This window comes from Motacilla alba, chromosome 8 (genome assembly GCF_015832195.1).
Source record: "Motacilla alba alba isolate MOTALB_02 chromosome 8, Motacilla_alba_V1.0_pri, whole genome shotgun sequence".
NCBI lineage: Eukaryota > Metazoa > Chordata > Aves > Passeriformes > Motacillidae > Motacilla > Motacilla alba.
Window position 1 is genome coordinate 17,020,565 of NC_052023.1, and position 14,963 is coordinate 17,035,527.

At 41.5% G+C, this 14,963-nt stretch overlaps 1 protein-coding gene across 4 annotated transcripts in view; it reads right to left on the minus strand.

The window, feature by feature from the left end:
* The window catches only part of ABCA4 (ATP binding cassette subfamily A member 4), a 69,058-nt gene extending 54,364 nt beyond the window's left edge, over positions 1–14,694 (minus strand). For 2 of the 4 annotated variants that reach the window (XM_038143785.1, XM_038143781.1), the window contains exons 1-7: positions 13,694–13,899; positions 9,024–9,160; positions 8,510–8,602; positions 5,967–6,060; positions 5,310–5,451; positions 3,141–3,280; positions 291–418 (exon numbers count right to left, since the gene is read on the minus strand). In XM_038143785.1, the coding sequence (XP_037999713.1) occupies positions 291–418; positions 3,141–3,280; positions 5,310–5,451; positions 5,967–6,060; positions 8,510–8,575 (570 nt within the window). In that variant the 5' untranslated portion in view covers positions 8,576–8,602; positions 9,024–9,160; positions 13,694–13,899. The other 2 variants (XM_038143783.1, XM_038143782.1) reach the window with 2 other exon arrangements.
* Positions 14,695–14,963: the final 269 nt, after the last annotated feature.

The following is a 14,963-nucleotide window of genomic DNA, read 5'->3' on the forward strand; positions in this document are numbered from 1 at the left end:
AGTATTTGCCAGTACTGTTTCTTGATGCTCATTATTTGGGTGCAACAAGAGGATTTTGCTGTTTATTTCATGATTTATTAATATTTAATGTATACTCAAAGTGTTTTTTAAAGACAAACCAAACATCTCTTCCTCTAGATTCACAAAAAACAAATGTAGAAACTGTACAAACGACCAATAAGGCATCAGTTATTCTGGGCCCAAGGCCTTCACTGAGGCTACTTTGCACATAGAGCCAGGAGATTGGTTCCTCACAGATAAGGACCCAGTAGCTGTTAAGCTCTACCCACCTGTTCAGGGCGCACTTGAGCATTAATAAGCTGGTAAACAACAAAATCTGTGAGGCCAACATTTTCTAGCAAGAAGGAAGTGAGGGTCTCCCCATCTTTCAAAATGTCTAGAATTCGTATTCCTCTTCCTGGATGAAAAAAGAATGCACAGATCAGTGAGATAGCAAACAAAGGAAGTTAAAGAACAGCTCATATCCTGGCTTAAACCTGCAAAAAGAATGTGCTTTGGCTCTTATACCTAGTTGTGACCAACTGGGGCTAAAATTATTTTTGCAATTCAAAATCATTTTAATCCTTTGTTGGGAAATGATAATCAGAAAATGCTGAGTGTTCTGGCTCTGCATATCTGATCTCTCAAAGATGTTTCAGACTAGGGCCACAGCAATGGACACATTGAAAGCAGCACTGACTGCATTTGAAAGTGTCTGATTTTTTCTGATGCAACGCTTTATTTTAAAGGTTTAGATTCAAGTATGCTACTGTTCTTAGTGTCATTTCTTCTGAGCCTTGTGTAAATAACTTCAGTCAACCCTTCACATTTACACTAATTTATCACTTGTTGTCAATCAATTTTAATTAGTTAACTTTATTCTCTAGCACTGCAAAAGTACCCTTGAAAATCTTCCATGAGAAAAAACTCAATTTCTTTGCAGAAGCATAAAGTGTAGCTTATGCTTCATATTAAAGTAGATTAACAACTACTCTTCAGGCAAACCAGTGAGACCACCCACTGTTAAATTAGACACATGTAAGATGTTAAATTAGTCACATGTAAGAGACCACCAATTTCCCTGCTACTGTCTGTAACAATGCTCAAAATACTGCTGCTCCTAAAGTCAGACAGTTCCAATCTTTTAAAATTTGTCTCTGTTATAAATCTTATCAGTGAGAACTCTGCCTCAACATGGTGCAAGAGAAAAGCTTGGAAACTTAATGCTGCTCATGTTCACAGAATATTTATTATAATTGTATTAAATTATACTTTTATTAAAGACACCTCACACAGCATCCACAGACTTTGGTAAAGAATGCTTGAATAGCTCTAATTCTTCTAGTCTTTAGAACAGGCAATGGAAACTGACAGGAGCAGTGTGCATCCTACTGACATAGATAGGGAATGTAACTTTAGACATTTCTAATAAACATGCACTCCATTCTGTGAACTGAGTCTTATCAGAGTTTGCCAACTAACTTCCACAATTCCATCTGCACTAAGCATTTTGGCCTGAGGCTACAGGGTCTGAGAACTTCTTCAATTGTTTCTCCACATATTTATTCAAGCAGTAAACACTGAAAACAATAGCAGGGGTCTGTCCCTCATATTCTTACTGATGCCTTTCCTGGCATCCAGGCAGTGTGGAGGAAAAAGCACACCACAAGAGAACATCTCATCAAAAGTGTCAGAGCAAAGGGAGACTGGGACAAGGAAGGAGGACTCAAGAGGCAGGTCTGATTTCAGGAATCAGAAGAAGGGTCTATCACAACTCAGATATTTGCAAATTTTTCTTTGCTCAACTTTGCAGCTATTTGATTAAGATTTTTACTTAAAAGCAATAGTAGTAAGCTATAAACAGACAACTTAAATAGCCAATCTTTCAGTAACTTTTGCCGTATGAAGAAAGATGGTAATTCATATTTTATTAGTCAAGCTTCAGAACTGACTTTTTTACTGTTTATATAATAGGAAATTCCAAAATTCTATTTTTTAAAAAGTAAAACACATTTAAAGCCTCTGTAGATTCTGAAGGAGCATTAATGTTTATGTCACAGGATTTGTGGGAATGTACTCTGTATTTCATGAGTAAAGCTGATATGGAATGCAAAGGCAACTTCCTAAACCATGGGGTGTGGCCCCTTAGCAATACATAGCAAACCCATGGCATGACACGCTTTTCCTCCCCTCTAAATAGTCATGTTTGATTTCTATGGCTGGGTACAAACAACAGCTCAGATTATACTCGAGTTCTTGTTTACATTCTGGGGCATTTGGTTGTCTCCCTGTTATTTACACTGAGATAATCTCTTTTTTACTTCTAGTTATAAATCCCTGATAGACTAGTGGACCATGTGTATCAGATGGTTTATACACATCCTGTTAAAAATCTAAGGAGAGTGACTAATTTTAATAAGAATGCTATTCCTGTGACAAAGGATTTGAGAATGGGACAGATCAATTCACAAAGCCGGACCATTTTTATGTCTTTAGTTTTAGGAGTACCTTTTCAAATTCTATACTTCAAGTCCAAAAAATTTACAATTATACCATTCCCTATTTCCCCCAGGACTGTGTTTTGAGTTTGGCAAGTTGCTTTAAATAAAAGTTAATGCAATGAATTCACAATTCTGTTTCTAAGTGTTCAATGCTTTCTCTTTCTAAACATATCATGAAGAGTTTCCTTCTTCACTGTTTCAAACCTGTTTTGGCTATGACTGTGACAAAGTACCTCTAAGCACTTCTCTGGGTTATGCTCCTGGCATATATTCAGACATGTTCCTAATTTTCCATTCCTCTGTATCTTCCAGTGAACTTTCTCACTGCTTCTGCTTTTACTTTAATAATAATTAGTGGCATTTCTTAAGCCATGTTTTACTTTGTGTGGTGAGATATCCATATTTTTTGAGTTTTGTCTACTGTTATTTAAGATGGTTGTAGAAGGAGATGACTGCCTCTCTCCTTTCCCTTAAATGACAGGTGTTTGTCACTGAACAGATTTTAACTTACCCTAACAGTAAGCAGAGCAACAGCTACAAGTGAAATATATTATAATTCTGCCAGCCTCCAAAGTAACTACTATCCAACTCTCAGAAGGAAAAATTAAATAGTCTAAAGGATATAGACACAACAATTACCTGCAATTCTTTCAGGATTCGTTCTCATTGTTTCCATAAACTGAGTCATAATGATCAGTTCTTCCCAGATTCTTCCAAGGTCATGGATTTCAGGAGTTTCCAGTAAAAGCTCCTGAACATCTTTATATACCCTTGCAAGGCTGAAAGGAGAAATAATGAAGAAACAGTAATTTAGGAGTGATGACTCTTGAGAACCTTTCAAGTCAAAATACCCCAAAACCGAGGAGAGGAGAGGAGAGGAGAGGGAGAGGAGAAGGGAAAAAGAAAAAGAAAAAGAAAAAGAAAAAGAAAAAGAAAAAGAAAAAGAAAAAGAAAAAGAAAAAGAAAAAGAAAAAGAAAAAGAAAAAGAAAAAGAAAAAGAAAAAGAAAAAGAAAAAGAAAAAGAAAAAGAAAAAGAAAAAGAAAAAGAAAAAGAAAAAGTTGACTGTCTGTATTAGGGATGAGGAAAAAAACCAAGATGTTTTGTCCTCAGTTTCAGGTAGTCTGGGGTTCAGTTAGATTTGAAAGTCCACAGAAGTTTTAAGAGGGCTACTGGTGCTGCAAAAGATTGGCTATTCATACATTTTTCCTTAAGCCATGCTGGGCTTTCTGGGGACACAGGACCTTCCTCAGACAACTTGTATCTCACAGCTATAGTGCAAATCTGCCCTGGCTTTAGCCCAGGCCCAGCTCCAGCACTTGAATGGGACACTCTGGGCATATGCTCAACCTAGCAAGTGACATGGAATCATTCACAAACAGAAACATCCTTCCCTTCACACATCAGTCCCCTCCAATTTTTTAGGTCCCTCCAGAATATTTCTTCTAGGAGGAGCAGGGAAACACAAGTAACAAATGGTCACAGGCAGCTGTTCAACTACTGGTTCTGGGTTAGAACATGCAGATCAAGCAAGGATGCAACCAGATCCTCTGTTTATGAACAAGCATAAGAAATTCTTACTATCAGGTAAGGCCATTACACTTCTTTAACAGTATTATGTTTTGCCATGCATGCAATAGTGTATCTCAGTCCACATGACTCATTTTAGCTTACAGGAAACAACAAACAGGAAGGACCAAATTATTTCACGGAACACAATGAATTTACTTCTGCTGTAGTGCACTGGATTCACTGGGACTGACAAAGTGACAGTTTGCTCTGTAACAAGCAACCTAGAAAAGCTAGAATGTACCGAGACCAGAATCCTCTAGCTTCACTGTGTGTTTGACTGTACTCGCCCAAAAATGTTCAGCTGACTATTTTAAATCCTGTTCATTGAACAAAAGGTCAAAAGGTTAGTTAAGTCCACAGTACAGACTTTCACATGACAGGGGCTTCAATGGCCTTCACATTATTAGCTCATGAATTTCAATCATTGGATGCTCCAAAGTGAACTTTGCAACAGAGAGATTTGGAGCATTTTTTATATTTAGGCTGACAGGGTTTTTGTCACTCTAAGGGTCCTTGTCTGCTATACTTTCTTTCATGACTCAGCTGTAACAAACAATGTAATAAAACACTCCTACAGCCCTTTTTCAGCAAGAGTCTGGAAATCTCCCATCCTCCTATTTTGCAAACAAGCTTAGTATCTGAAGGTTATGTGCTGATTAAAGTCTCACAAGTATATAGCCAAAACAGGTGCTACATAAGAAGCGGCAGCGCAGGTTCTTATTTGCTGCTGCTTCATCAGACCTCTCATTCAGAAGGGACAACTCTAGTGATGAGAAAAGAAGACTTAGGTATTCCATGCTCTTTTATCAAAAAGGTTTGTCCCAAGACATTCAGTAAGCAGGTTCTTACGGATTTTACTAAGTGAACACATGTTCCCTAGAGACTTGCACTGAAGTCTCACTCTAAAAGTGCTAAAACTACCACTGTGAGCTCTGTTTCAACTTTGTTGACCATTGTTAGCATGAAACCAAAGTGCTAAAACTGAAAATTTCTGTCTTCCACTGTTTGCACCCTGGTGTATTATTATCTTCCCTGTTCATTCACGCCACAGAACAATTCTTTAAAATATTCCTTGGTGTGGTGAGAGACCTTTCTAAGCAAGGTGAGGATACTCCAGCCTTTCTCCCTGCATAATTCGTGCCCATGACTGCCCAATAGGCGCCCAGAGCAAGCTATTCGCAGTTCCCTGGCAGCCCTGTACTGCTGTAACCCAGTCTCACACATACAGCTCTGCTTACATGGAATTTTTGTAGTTGGACACGACACCTGGACCCTCTCCATGGGTTGGGCTGCGGAAACAGGGATTGTTCATGTTACAGAAGATGCCATGTAACCATGGCAGTGTTCCTGCTGATGGCATTGCCTTGTTTGGGAAGTGACCTAGAGTATTGAAACACAAAATAGAAATTGTTAGGTGTCTTTTCTAATGCAGCCTTTGTGACTATAAACACGATGAGTTGGCTCTCTACAGAAGAAATGCAATAGGAATCACACAGGTTTATCCTTAACTGAGAAAAAAGAAGTAACCAATATAAACAATATGGCTATTTTCAACAGAAACTGATTCTGAGTAATGTGAAGGCCTTTTTAAATAGGTAGTGAGGTAGTACTTTCTCAGTAACGGAATTATGGAAATCCAAAAGTAGATAGCACCTTGAGACCCCAGGTAAGTCTGACCAGAAAGCATCTCACAGGAAAACTAGACATTTTTTCTATGTCTTCACTGCTAGAGTTTACACTACATGGCTACGAATAATTAAGCTACTTGAACTGAAGTCTGTTCTTTCACCACTGGACAGTAACACCCTACAAACAGGTCCCAATACCTCTGTCTGAGAACACCTGGCCATTACCTATAACAAGTCAGATCATGATAACATCTGAAACATTCTTACATTCATGTTGGCGATACAGTGGATTAGCTTTCCTCAGCCAGACAAGTGCAAGAAACAATAACAGAGGCCATAAAAGCTCCACTAGAAAACGAAGCTGGAAAAAAAGGAAAAAAAGGAAATTAAAAATAAATCTTACAAATTGACCACCATAGAGTCACTAAGTGACTAAAAGCATCAGACCTCCCCTCAGAGCAGCAGAAAAGCCCAGTGCAGCACGTGCCCGTGGCTATCCATTGCCTTTTACACCATTTGAGCAGGAAACCCAAAAGAGGATTTCATCAAAATGCCATGAAGCATCACTATTAACTCAGTGCTCAGTAGCTTCTCCACCTCTTCTGAACAAATATCTAAACATCCTGACTGAGGTAAAAAGAGGCAGGAGGTAGTGCATGGTGCTACAACCAAGATTAGATATAAGCGACAGAAAGATTATTTTAATCCACACTTTGACACTGCTGGGCTCATTAGCAGGCTGTCAGTACACTGTGCTTACCCAAAAGTAAAAGACTGCAGCATAAGCTTTACATACTTTGACCTTTACTTTTGCTTCTTTTTGTCATTATTCATTTCAATGCTATTAATTTCCCAATACCTCTAGAAATGTATGTATTAAGATCAAACACCTTATTCAATAACACAGAAGACCCCATCAAAGGCCACTTTATTGCCCAGACCTTTCAATACACTTAGAACAGTCACTGGCTCACTTGTCATGTCAGAAAATCAAGGGCACTGCTTTACCACAGAGCAACATCCTGCCTGGTTTTGAGTCTGTTTCCTCCACTCCTGTGTTTCAGTTTGTTTTACTGCCTCTGTGTGTTTTGGCAGAGGTTTGAAACTACAATCCTTTGATCTTGTAACACAGGCCTTGGGCTCTGAGGAACAGCAATGGGATTTTTGTGTCCAGACACATGGCACTTTTTGCTCCTCCTTGTAACAGCCAGGACAAAATATCTTCAGAACCAGGGTTGTAGCACATGCACAGGAAAGCTGTCCTTGTTTCTTTACCTTTGCTCCCTCCTCCCCAAACAGGTACCAAATACATAATAATAATGCACATAGCAGCAGAGCCAAAGACAAGATGGGTTACACATGAATGTTGTTTCAGGCAAAAGGCACTCCACAGCATAATTAAGAACAGGTTTTTTGGAGCTGCCCTGTTTTTCCACTATAATTTTTTCTAACAGCTTTACTTAAGCACAACATATTCTTACAGCAAAAGGGTAGAAATCTTTACACCAGGCAACAATTTTCTATTTCACAGTTTTCCTCTTTCTTGCCTTTCTAAAATAGAACAATAACAAAAAACTCACCCACCACCACCTAGGAAGTTATGCATGCCTGATCTTTTTAAAAGCAGACAAAATCTTACCAGCAGCAAAGGGCAAATGACACACTTATTAGAGAGGGAAACCTGGCAGCTGTTGTGCACAGCTCCGAATACCCTTCCCAGCAGGGTCCACAAGATCTGATCAACATCTACTGCCATCCATTTGGGACAAGCACTAAACACTGAAATGCAGAGGGGTAAGAACCGGCAAGACTCCTTGGTCCACCTTTGCTGCACACTTAATCTGTGTTAATGCTCAGATGTTGATTCTTCATCCCCAGGAAATACAAAATCCTCAGACTTGAATTTGGTAGCTCCTTTCTGTCTGAGTTTACTAGTTTGGAAAAGATTGAAGTCCGAAGCCCAATGGAAGCTTTCTTTCAACTTGGTATACAATGTGTTGTGTGGTAAGGACGGACCAGTGCTGTCAGACCTCTGACTTTTTCCTGTGGACCTTATCCAGAGGACAAAAAAGTATCTCAGAATTCACTAGAAGTATCAGAAAGCAGCCCATAATCCTGCAGAACCACATGATAAATAGCCAGAAATCCCAGAAACATGCACAGAGAAATGTAATATCCAGACAGAGCTGTAATGGAGCAAGCACAGTTATAGGACCATATAAATGTGAGAAGCTTAAATTGGCTATGGATCAACTGTTGACTCTGCAATGAAGTCTTGCTGTAAGACAAACTATCATAAGATCTAAGAGGATTTGAAAGCACTTAAAATACTTCTGGTTTTTGCTTTACTTATGTCATTCAGCCATACTAAAAAAAGATACAATCTGTGTGAACTGTAAGGTCCTAACTAGAATCACATCTAAGAGCAGCTAAGTGTGAAGAGCAAATCTAAAATTAGGAACCAAACCCTCCTGAGCTGAATGATGTCATTATGTTTGTTAACAACAGATCTTTTTATGTGAAAATATATAAATATTACTAACCACAGTTCTTGTACACCATACTATTTTTCAAAGAAAATCCCAACACAGCTATTCTATGTTTGGTCTGTAAAGAGCAGCTTTGCAAACTGCACTAGACAAGATGCCAGACAGCAGGCTCCTACAAAGATCACATGTGATTCTTTGAGGGACTTGAGAGTTTTACATGCTGATAAATGTACCAGTGGAGTGTATGGTTGAAACCAGTGGAGTGCATGGCTCAAAATCCAGTGGAGTGCACGGTTCAAAATCCAAACACTAATACTTTACCTTTTGTCTTTTCCGAAGGGTCCAGTTCTTCCAGAGTAGAAGTCTGACTTGCCTAAAGAAGTTCATTCTTCTGCATCAATACTTCTGGTTAACCTGTGGCAAAGGATGCATTGCCATTTCTCAGCTGACATCAGAAACAGACCTTAGAGCAAAATAACAGCTTTCTCTTCTTATTTTAAGATTATGTTATCACAGAGATCGGTTCCTTTCATTGTCTGCACCATTTAATTTTGCACTTGATACACTATCATGCATGAAAAATCGTGAGTTTCCTCTGTTTGGAGGCTACTTCCTGTGACACATTTATCAGCACTGAAAAGCAGTAGAGAGGAAGAACATTTCTTTAGAATAAAAAAAAGTTAAGAACACTGAATCTGGCTATTAACTCGGACTTGCATGTAACGAAGGCAGTTAATTGTTGCATCATTTATTACAACAAATCTTTTTTACTACTTTAAGTAGAACAAAACACTATAATAAAATAGCACAGTAGAACCATGATAAAGAATAGTACCTAGTAATAATGTGTGGAGAACTCCATTTGGTCTGAGGAGGTACATGAACTTCTGGAATGATAAGTCATGATGGAGATCTATCTTCACTCTTCACAGGCAGCACCCTGCTCATAAAATCAGTGTTGGCTTGGGATGGCTACAATCAGAAAGAGAGAAGCACTGAAAGAAATTCCATTTCCAAAAAAGGAGTGTATTTACATATATAACAGCACCCTCCTAAAATCAGAAAAATACCACTACACTTAAGAACTGAGTGAACACTGAATTCCCTTTAGATTTTCATCTGTAAAGGGCATCTGAAACAGCAATGCAGCAAAACCTCCTACCAGTGCTCATGCTGGGCGATGACTCTATATAAGCACTATCAGAGCTTCCCTGTGTTTGTTCTTCCAAGTAGAAACTGAACAACAATCCAGCCTTCATTATTTTAAAAAAAAATTTAAAAGCATGTGGCAGTGCTTGCCTTTTTCTTTCCCCTTCACAGGGCTTTGGGGACACCTTTGAAAATCCTCCACAAAACTGCTTCACTGAATTTAACACTCCCTAGATTTTCCCGTACCCGCTGCAGCTCCGACAGCAGAGCACTGCACTCTGCTTCTTCCCCAGCACCATCGCTGGGCCGCTGCACACAGGTGCCATCTAAACCACCCACCTGAACCTGGCTTCTGGCACAAAGGGTAACAAAGCACAGGATCAGGCCATCCCTATGTGCTGAAAGGTGAGCCAGCAGGGAAGAAGACCAGCCTTGGCTGAACAGGGCACTTTCACTGGAAGTCAGGGAAAAACAGAGAGTTTCTGACCTTTGGAAGAAGGGGCAGCCAACTCAGGAAGAGTGCAAGGACGTTGTTGGGTCATGTAGAGAGAAAATTAGAATGGCAAAAGCTCAGCTAGAACTCAAACTGACAACTGCTGTGAAAAATAATAAAAAGTGTTTTTATAAATGCATTAACAACAAAAAGAGGGCCAAAGGAAATCTCCATCCTTTATTGCATGCAGAGAGAAGCATTATAACCAAGGATGAGAAAAAGGCCTTGGTATTTAATGCCTCCCTTGCCTCAGTCTTCAACACAAAGATTGGTTACCCTCAGGGCAACCACTCCCCTGAGCTGGCAGACAGGGATGGGGAGCAGAAAATCTCCCCTGCAATCTATTAGGACATAGTTAGTGACCTGCTGTGCCACTCAGACACGCACAAGTCTATGAAGTAGGATGGGATCCATTCAGAAGTACTGAAGGAAGTGGCAAAAGAGCTTGCCAAGCCTCTCTCCATAAATTATCATCTGTCCTGGTAAACCAGGGAGGTCCCAGATGACTGGAGATTGGCTAGTGTGACAACCATTTGCCAAATGGTCATAATGATCCCAGGCAGTGCTATGGACTGGGGGAAGAGTGTCTGGAAAGCTGCCCAGTGGGAAAAAGCCTGGGAGGGCTGGTTGACAGCAGCTGAACACGAGCCAGGTGTGCCCAGGTGGCCAAGGAGGGCAGTGGCATCCTGGCCTGCATCAGGAATAGCGTGGCCAGCAGGAGCAGGGCAGTGATTGTGCCGCTGTACTCGGCACTGGTGAGGCCACACCTGGAGAGCTGTGCCCAGCTGTGGGCCCGTCACCTCAGGGGAGACACTGAGGGGCTGGGGTGAGTCCGGAGAAGGGCAGCAGAGCTGGGGAAGGGGCTGGAGAGCGAGTCCTGTGCGGAGTGGCTGAAGGAGCTGGGGTTTAGTCTGGAGAGGAGGAGGCTCAGGGGAGAATTTATCATTCCCTACAACTGCCCACAAGGAGGGTTTAACAAGATGGGGGTTGGCCTCTTCTCCCAGGCAAACAGTGATAGGACAAGAGGGCATGGCCTCAAGCTATGCCAGGGAAGGTTCAGGCTGGACATGGGGAGGAATTTTTTTCACTGAAAGGGTTGCTCAGGGAGGTGGTGGAGTCACTGTCCCTGGAAGTGTTCAAGAAATGACTGAACATGGCACTTAGTGCTATGATTTAGCTGATGTGGTCTTTTTGGTCAAAAGGTGGACCCTATCTTGGACATCCTTTCTAACCTCAATGATTCTATTCTATGGTTCTATGGCAACCTCCTCTTTTACAAGTGGCTTTGATCTAATTTCTGTTGAGCACATGTTCATATCACGGGTAAGACAGAGCCTGCTTCAATCTAGACAGAGAAACAAAGCTTCATAAAGCCACAGATAGAAGTTAACTCTGACTAATGGCAGTGCAAAGCAGAGAAACCAGCAATGTTGCTGCTTCTCAGCTGCAGACAGGATTTAAGCCCTACCACAATGCGTGAGGCAAACAGATAATTTAATTGTTTTATCCAGCAAACAAACATTTTACCTCTGAAATCCTAAGGCAAGTTATTTTAAGAAAATGGATCTCTTTTTGCTGTCCACATGTTTTCAGAGACAGCTCTAACAGATTAAATTAATCTCTCCTAATTAGATTTTTTACATCACAATTGGATGATGGTAGGGGATATTTTGCTTTCTGTGGTCAACTACATCTGCTGCTCCTGTGACCCATTTCTGCTTTTTAGCTTTACAAAGGGATCTCCAGAAGTAAACAGAGAAAGCTTATGCAGGGCCTATCACTTTACATGGGAGGGTAAAATACAGTTCAGCTTATGGAGCACACTGCACAATTCCACTATAGCTCTACCCACAGGCATCACTAGGTCTTAGCTATTTCCTAAAGATCTGTAGTTTGTTACCAGCAACAACAAATCATGAGACATTACACTTAAATATCAGACCATGAAGAAAGCAGTAAATGGAAATAGATGTTTGGTGACAGTTCTTGCATTATGCCTACAGCAGATATCTCATAATATGAGAGTTCCCTGTGATACGCTTCATGAGCGCCTACATGCAACACATGGGGTCACATGGCATGTGTGTTGTGATATCCCCTTACCTCACACACATATACCATAGTTTTAACAGATGCTTTAAATATCAGAATTTTATTTTCTCATTTCCAGGCTTATTCCTGACTTGTGGCTAAAAAATTAAGTCTGATTAAATGGTATTTGTCCAGCAAATTATAAAAACATCCCCAGTAATCTCTCCAGTATCACAAGCAAATATTTCTGTAAAATAAGGAGAATTTAAAAATTACCTGAAAAGATAGCTTTGCAAATATTCACACTTCGGTGTATTGGATGTGCTCATGGGCCAGCATTTCTAATGTTCAACAATGCCTTCCAGCACCCAAACCATTTCATAATCTGTGAGACATTTTTGTACATGTAGAGATGTCCCTCGCATAGGCTCACCAGAAAGTTAACACAATTAATGCTAACCCAATTTTGCCTAGCCTAACTGTAGGAGTGGGTGAGTATAAATGTATCCTATATCAATAAACAGATCTATCTACGTGTATGGAAGGAAAATGACACAAACACAGGTTGGGGTTTTCTGACTTGAGGTAAATTTTGCATCTAATTATCCCAAACTACTGGGGAAAACCCAAGCTGAAGCTTTTTAGGTGTTTCCTATGTATTTCAGAGGCCTCTCTCTGAAATAAGGAGTAACCTGAAAGACAAGAATGGGGACTTCTGTCAGACCAGGATCAAATGCTAAAACATCAGAGAGACTAAGAAAAGGCCCCGTGGAACTTCTATTTGAAAGATGCATTTCTGTGAATCAGAGACAATCACTATCAGACTCTTCCATGTCAAACACAGAGAAATGTGGAATCTTAAAGAGATTCCATTCTTATGCAAACCCAGCAGCGAGCTAATCACCCCAATCTGTGGATAAACAAGTACAAAACAGTAGAAACACGTGGCGTACTTTCTACTTCTGGTGTAATTCAGCTCACTTCTTATAAACACTGTTCTGCCATCCAGCTGCATAAGGCCTGAGGAGCAAGGATTTTCCTAGCATTCACCTTCCTCAAACACCTAACATTTTGGAAGATTTAGGATAGCTTTTTCTTCTACCTGTGAACACTTTCCAAGGGCCCTTTGGATCTCTACATTAGAAAAAGAATTCCCCTCTCCCTATGAATATAAACAGGCATGCAGCTAGAACATTTTATTCAGAAAGGCTTGTCTCCAAAGAGTCCTCCTGTAAGACTTCTGTGAATATTCTAAATAACACTGTAAATATCAGACATTCCCTGCCCCTCCATCCCCCCCCACCACCCCCCTTTACTCATGGGAAGCTGAAACATTGGGTTTGCTCAATTTTCCCAACATAATATGTGTATGTTGACCAGTGGGACGGTCCAACAAGAGCAGCTCTACAGTGAAACCGTGGGTGCTGAGGACCAAGGACCCATCACTATTTGCCTAAGGGTTACTTCAGATGAGCTCCAGGCACAAACTGAAGGTGCATTAGCAGCTGCAGCACATCAGGTACGGTGCAGAAGCACACATTCCAGTTTAGGTTCACCCAAACAGAACTAACTGTGTGCTCTGAGACCGCTCTGTATGGTGAGCTGCAGTGGTATGTAGCAAAGTCACTCAAAAAGCACAAACATGCTCTGAGCTAGGTTACCAGCATTACCATACGTGCACTGCCTTCTCAGAGCGTTTCGTGTCAGCTCCCAGATTAGCTCCATTAGGCCTCTGCTACACGGAAGCTAAAGATTTCATGGATTTGCAAGCAAAACACAGACCTCTTACACAGAAGCAACAAAAACCTTGAAAACTTACCACAAAAGCTTACCTCATCTGTGAGAACTGCTGAAAGAGAAAGGTTTCTGAAGGAATGTTCAGCTTGGCAGCAAAGAAACACATATCTTAGATGCAGTTAGCAGTCGCAGAATAACACTGCTCAGTTGTAAGGAGATTGTTTTAATCCCCTGCTTGATACAGAACAGCTCCATCTGCGAGTTTAAGGACTCATGAATAAAAATCCTCCCAAATATCCAATATGACCTACCCAAGCACAATCAAGCCTGTACCAGGATGTTAATATTTCTGTGTTTCTTCATATCTGAACAAACCCCTTGTTTGAGAAGATGGTTTCAGAAGGGTAGTTCTGGTAGCATCAGAGGCCCTACTAAACAAACAGATGTCATGACTAATTAGGTCAGCGACTTACAGAAGTCGGTACTCTGCCAAAGCTTTAAGAGGGATGAGGCAGTGCATTACCACTTCAGAAAATGCAATTACCAAACAAATCTGACAGCAAGAGGTTTCCTGCCCAGCGTTCAAGCTGCCGAGCTCTGGCATTTCGCATGATCCACCTGTGGCAGGTGGGTAGGATGGCTACACTTCCATTGGAGGGAAACCATTTTAAAGCAAGACAGAGGAAAATCTGCATCTGAACCAAAAGAAACAACAGGGGCCAACCGAAACTTTTCCCGTTCCAAAGGAAACCAAGTCTTTTCCACTAGGCGTAAGGCTCCGCTGCCGCGGCCGCCTCCTCATCCCCTCAGGCGGCCGCCGGACCCCGCGCCCTCACGGGGCGGGTGAGCCCTCAGCGTACGGGCCCGAACACAGCAGGGCCGTAACGCCACCGTGCAAACGTTTACGAAAATTGACAAATGAAGTCACAAAGTGACCCCGCAGCCGCCGCCTCCAGCCTGCCCCGCCGGCCCCGCTGCCCCCGGGCTGGACGGCAGGCTCGGGAAGAACCCCCGGCCCCACTCCGCAGCCACTGCTGCGCTGCAGCCACGCCGGGCAGCAGGGTCATAACACACAATAGGCTCCAGAGGCTTCCATTTCCAAAGCCGTGCCCTTGCTACTTCGTTTGTATTACATAAAAACAGCTGAAGGCATTATAAAGCGTAAAACATCTTTTGCAATGGACGTTTTCCCTGAAATAACATGGGTTTGTAAAACACCTAGAGATCCCCACCAGGCACCGGGCCCTGCTCAGCCCGCTCCCGGCCCAGCCCGCTGGCACCTGCGGTGCTGTGGGAAACACCTTAAAATGAGCAGAAACCTTCAAAACTAGCAAAATATGGAAGGAGGTGTTACATAAAAAAGGA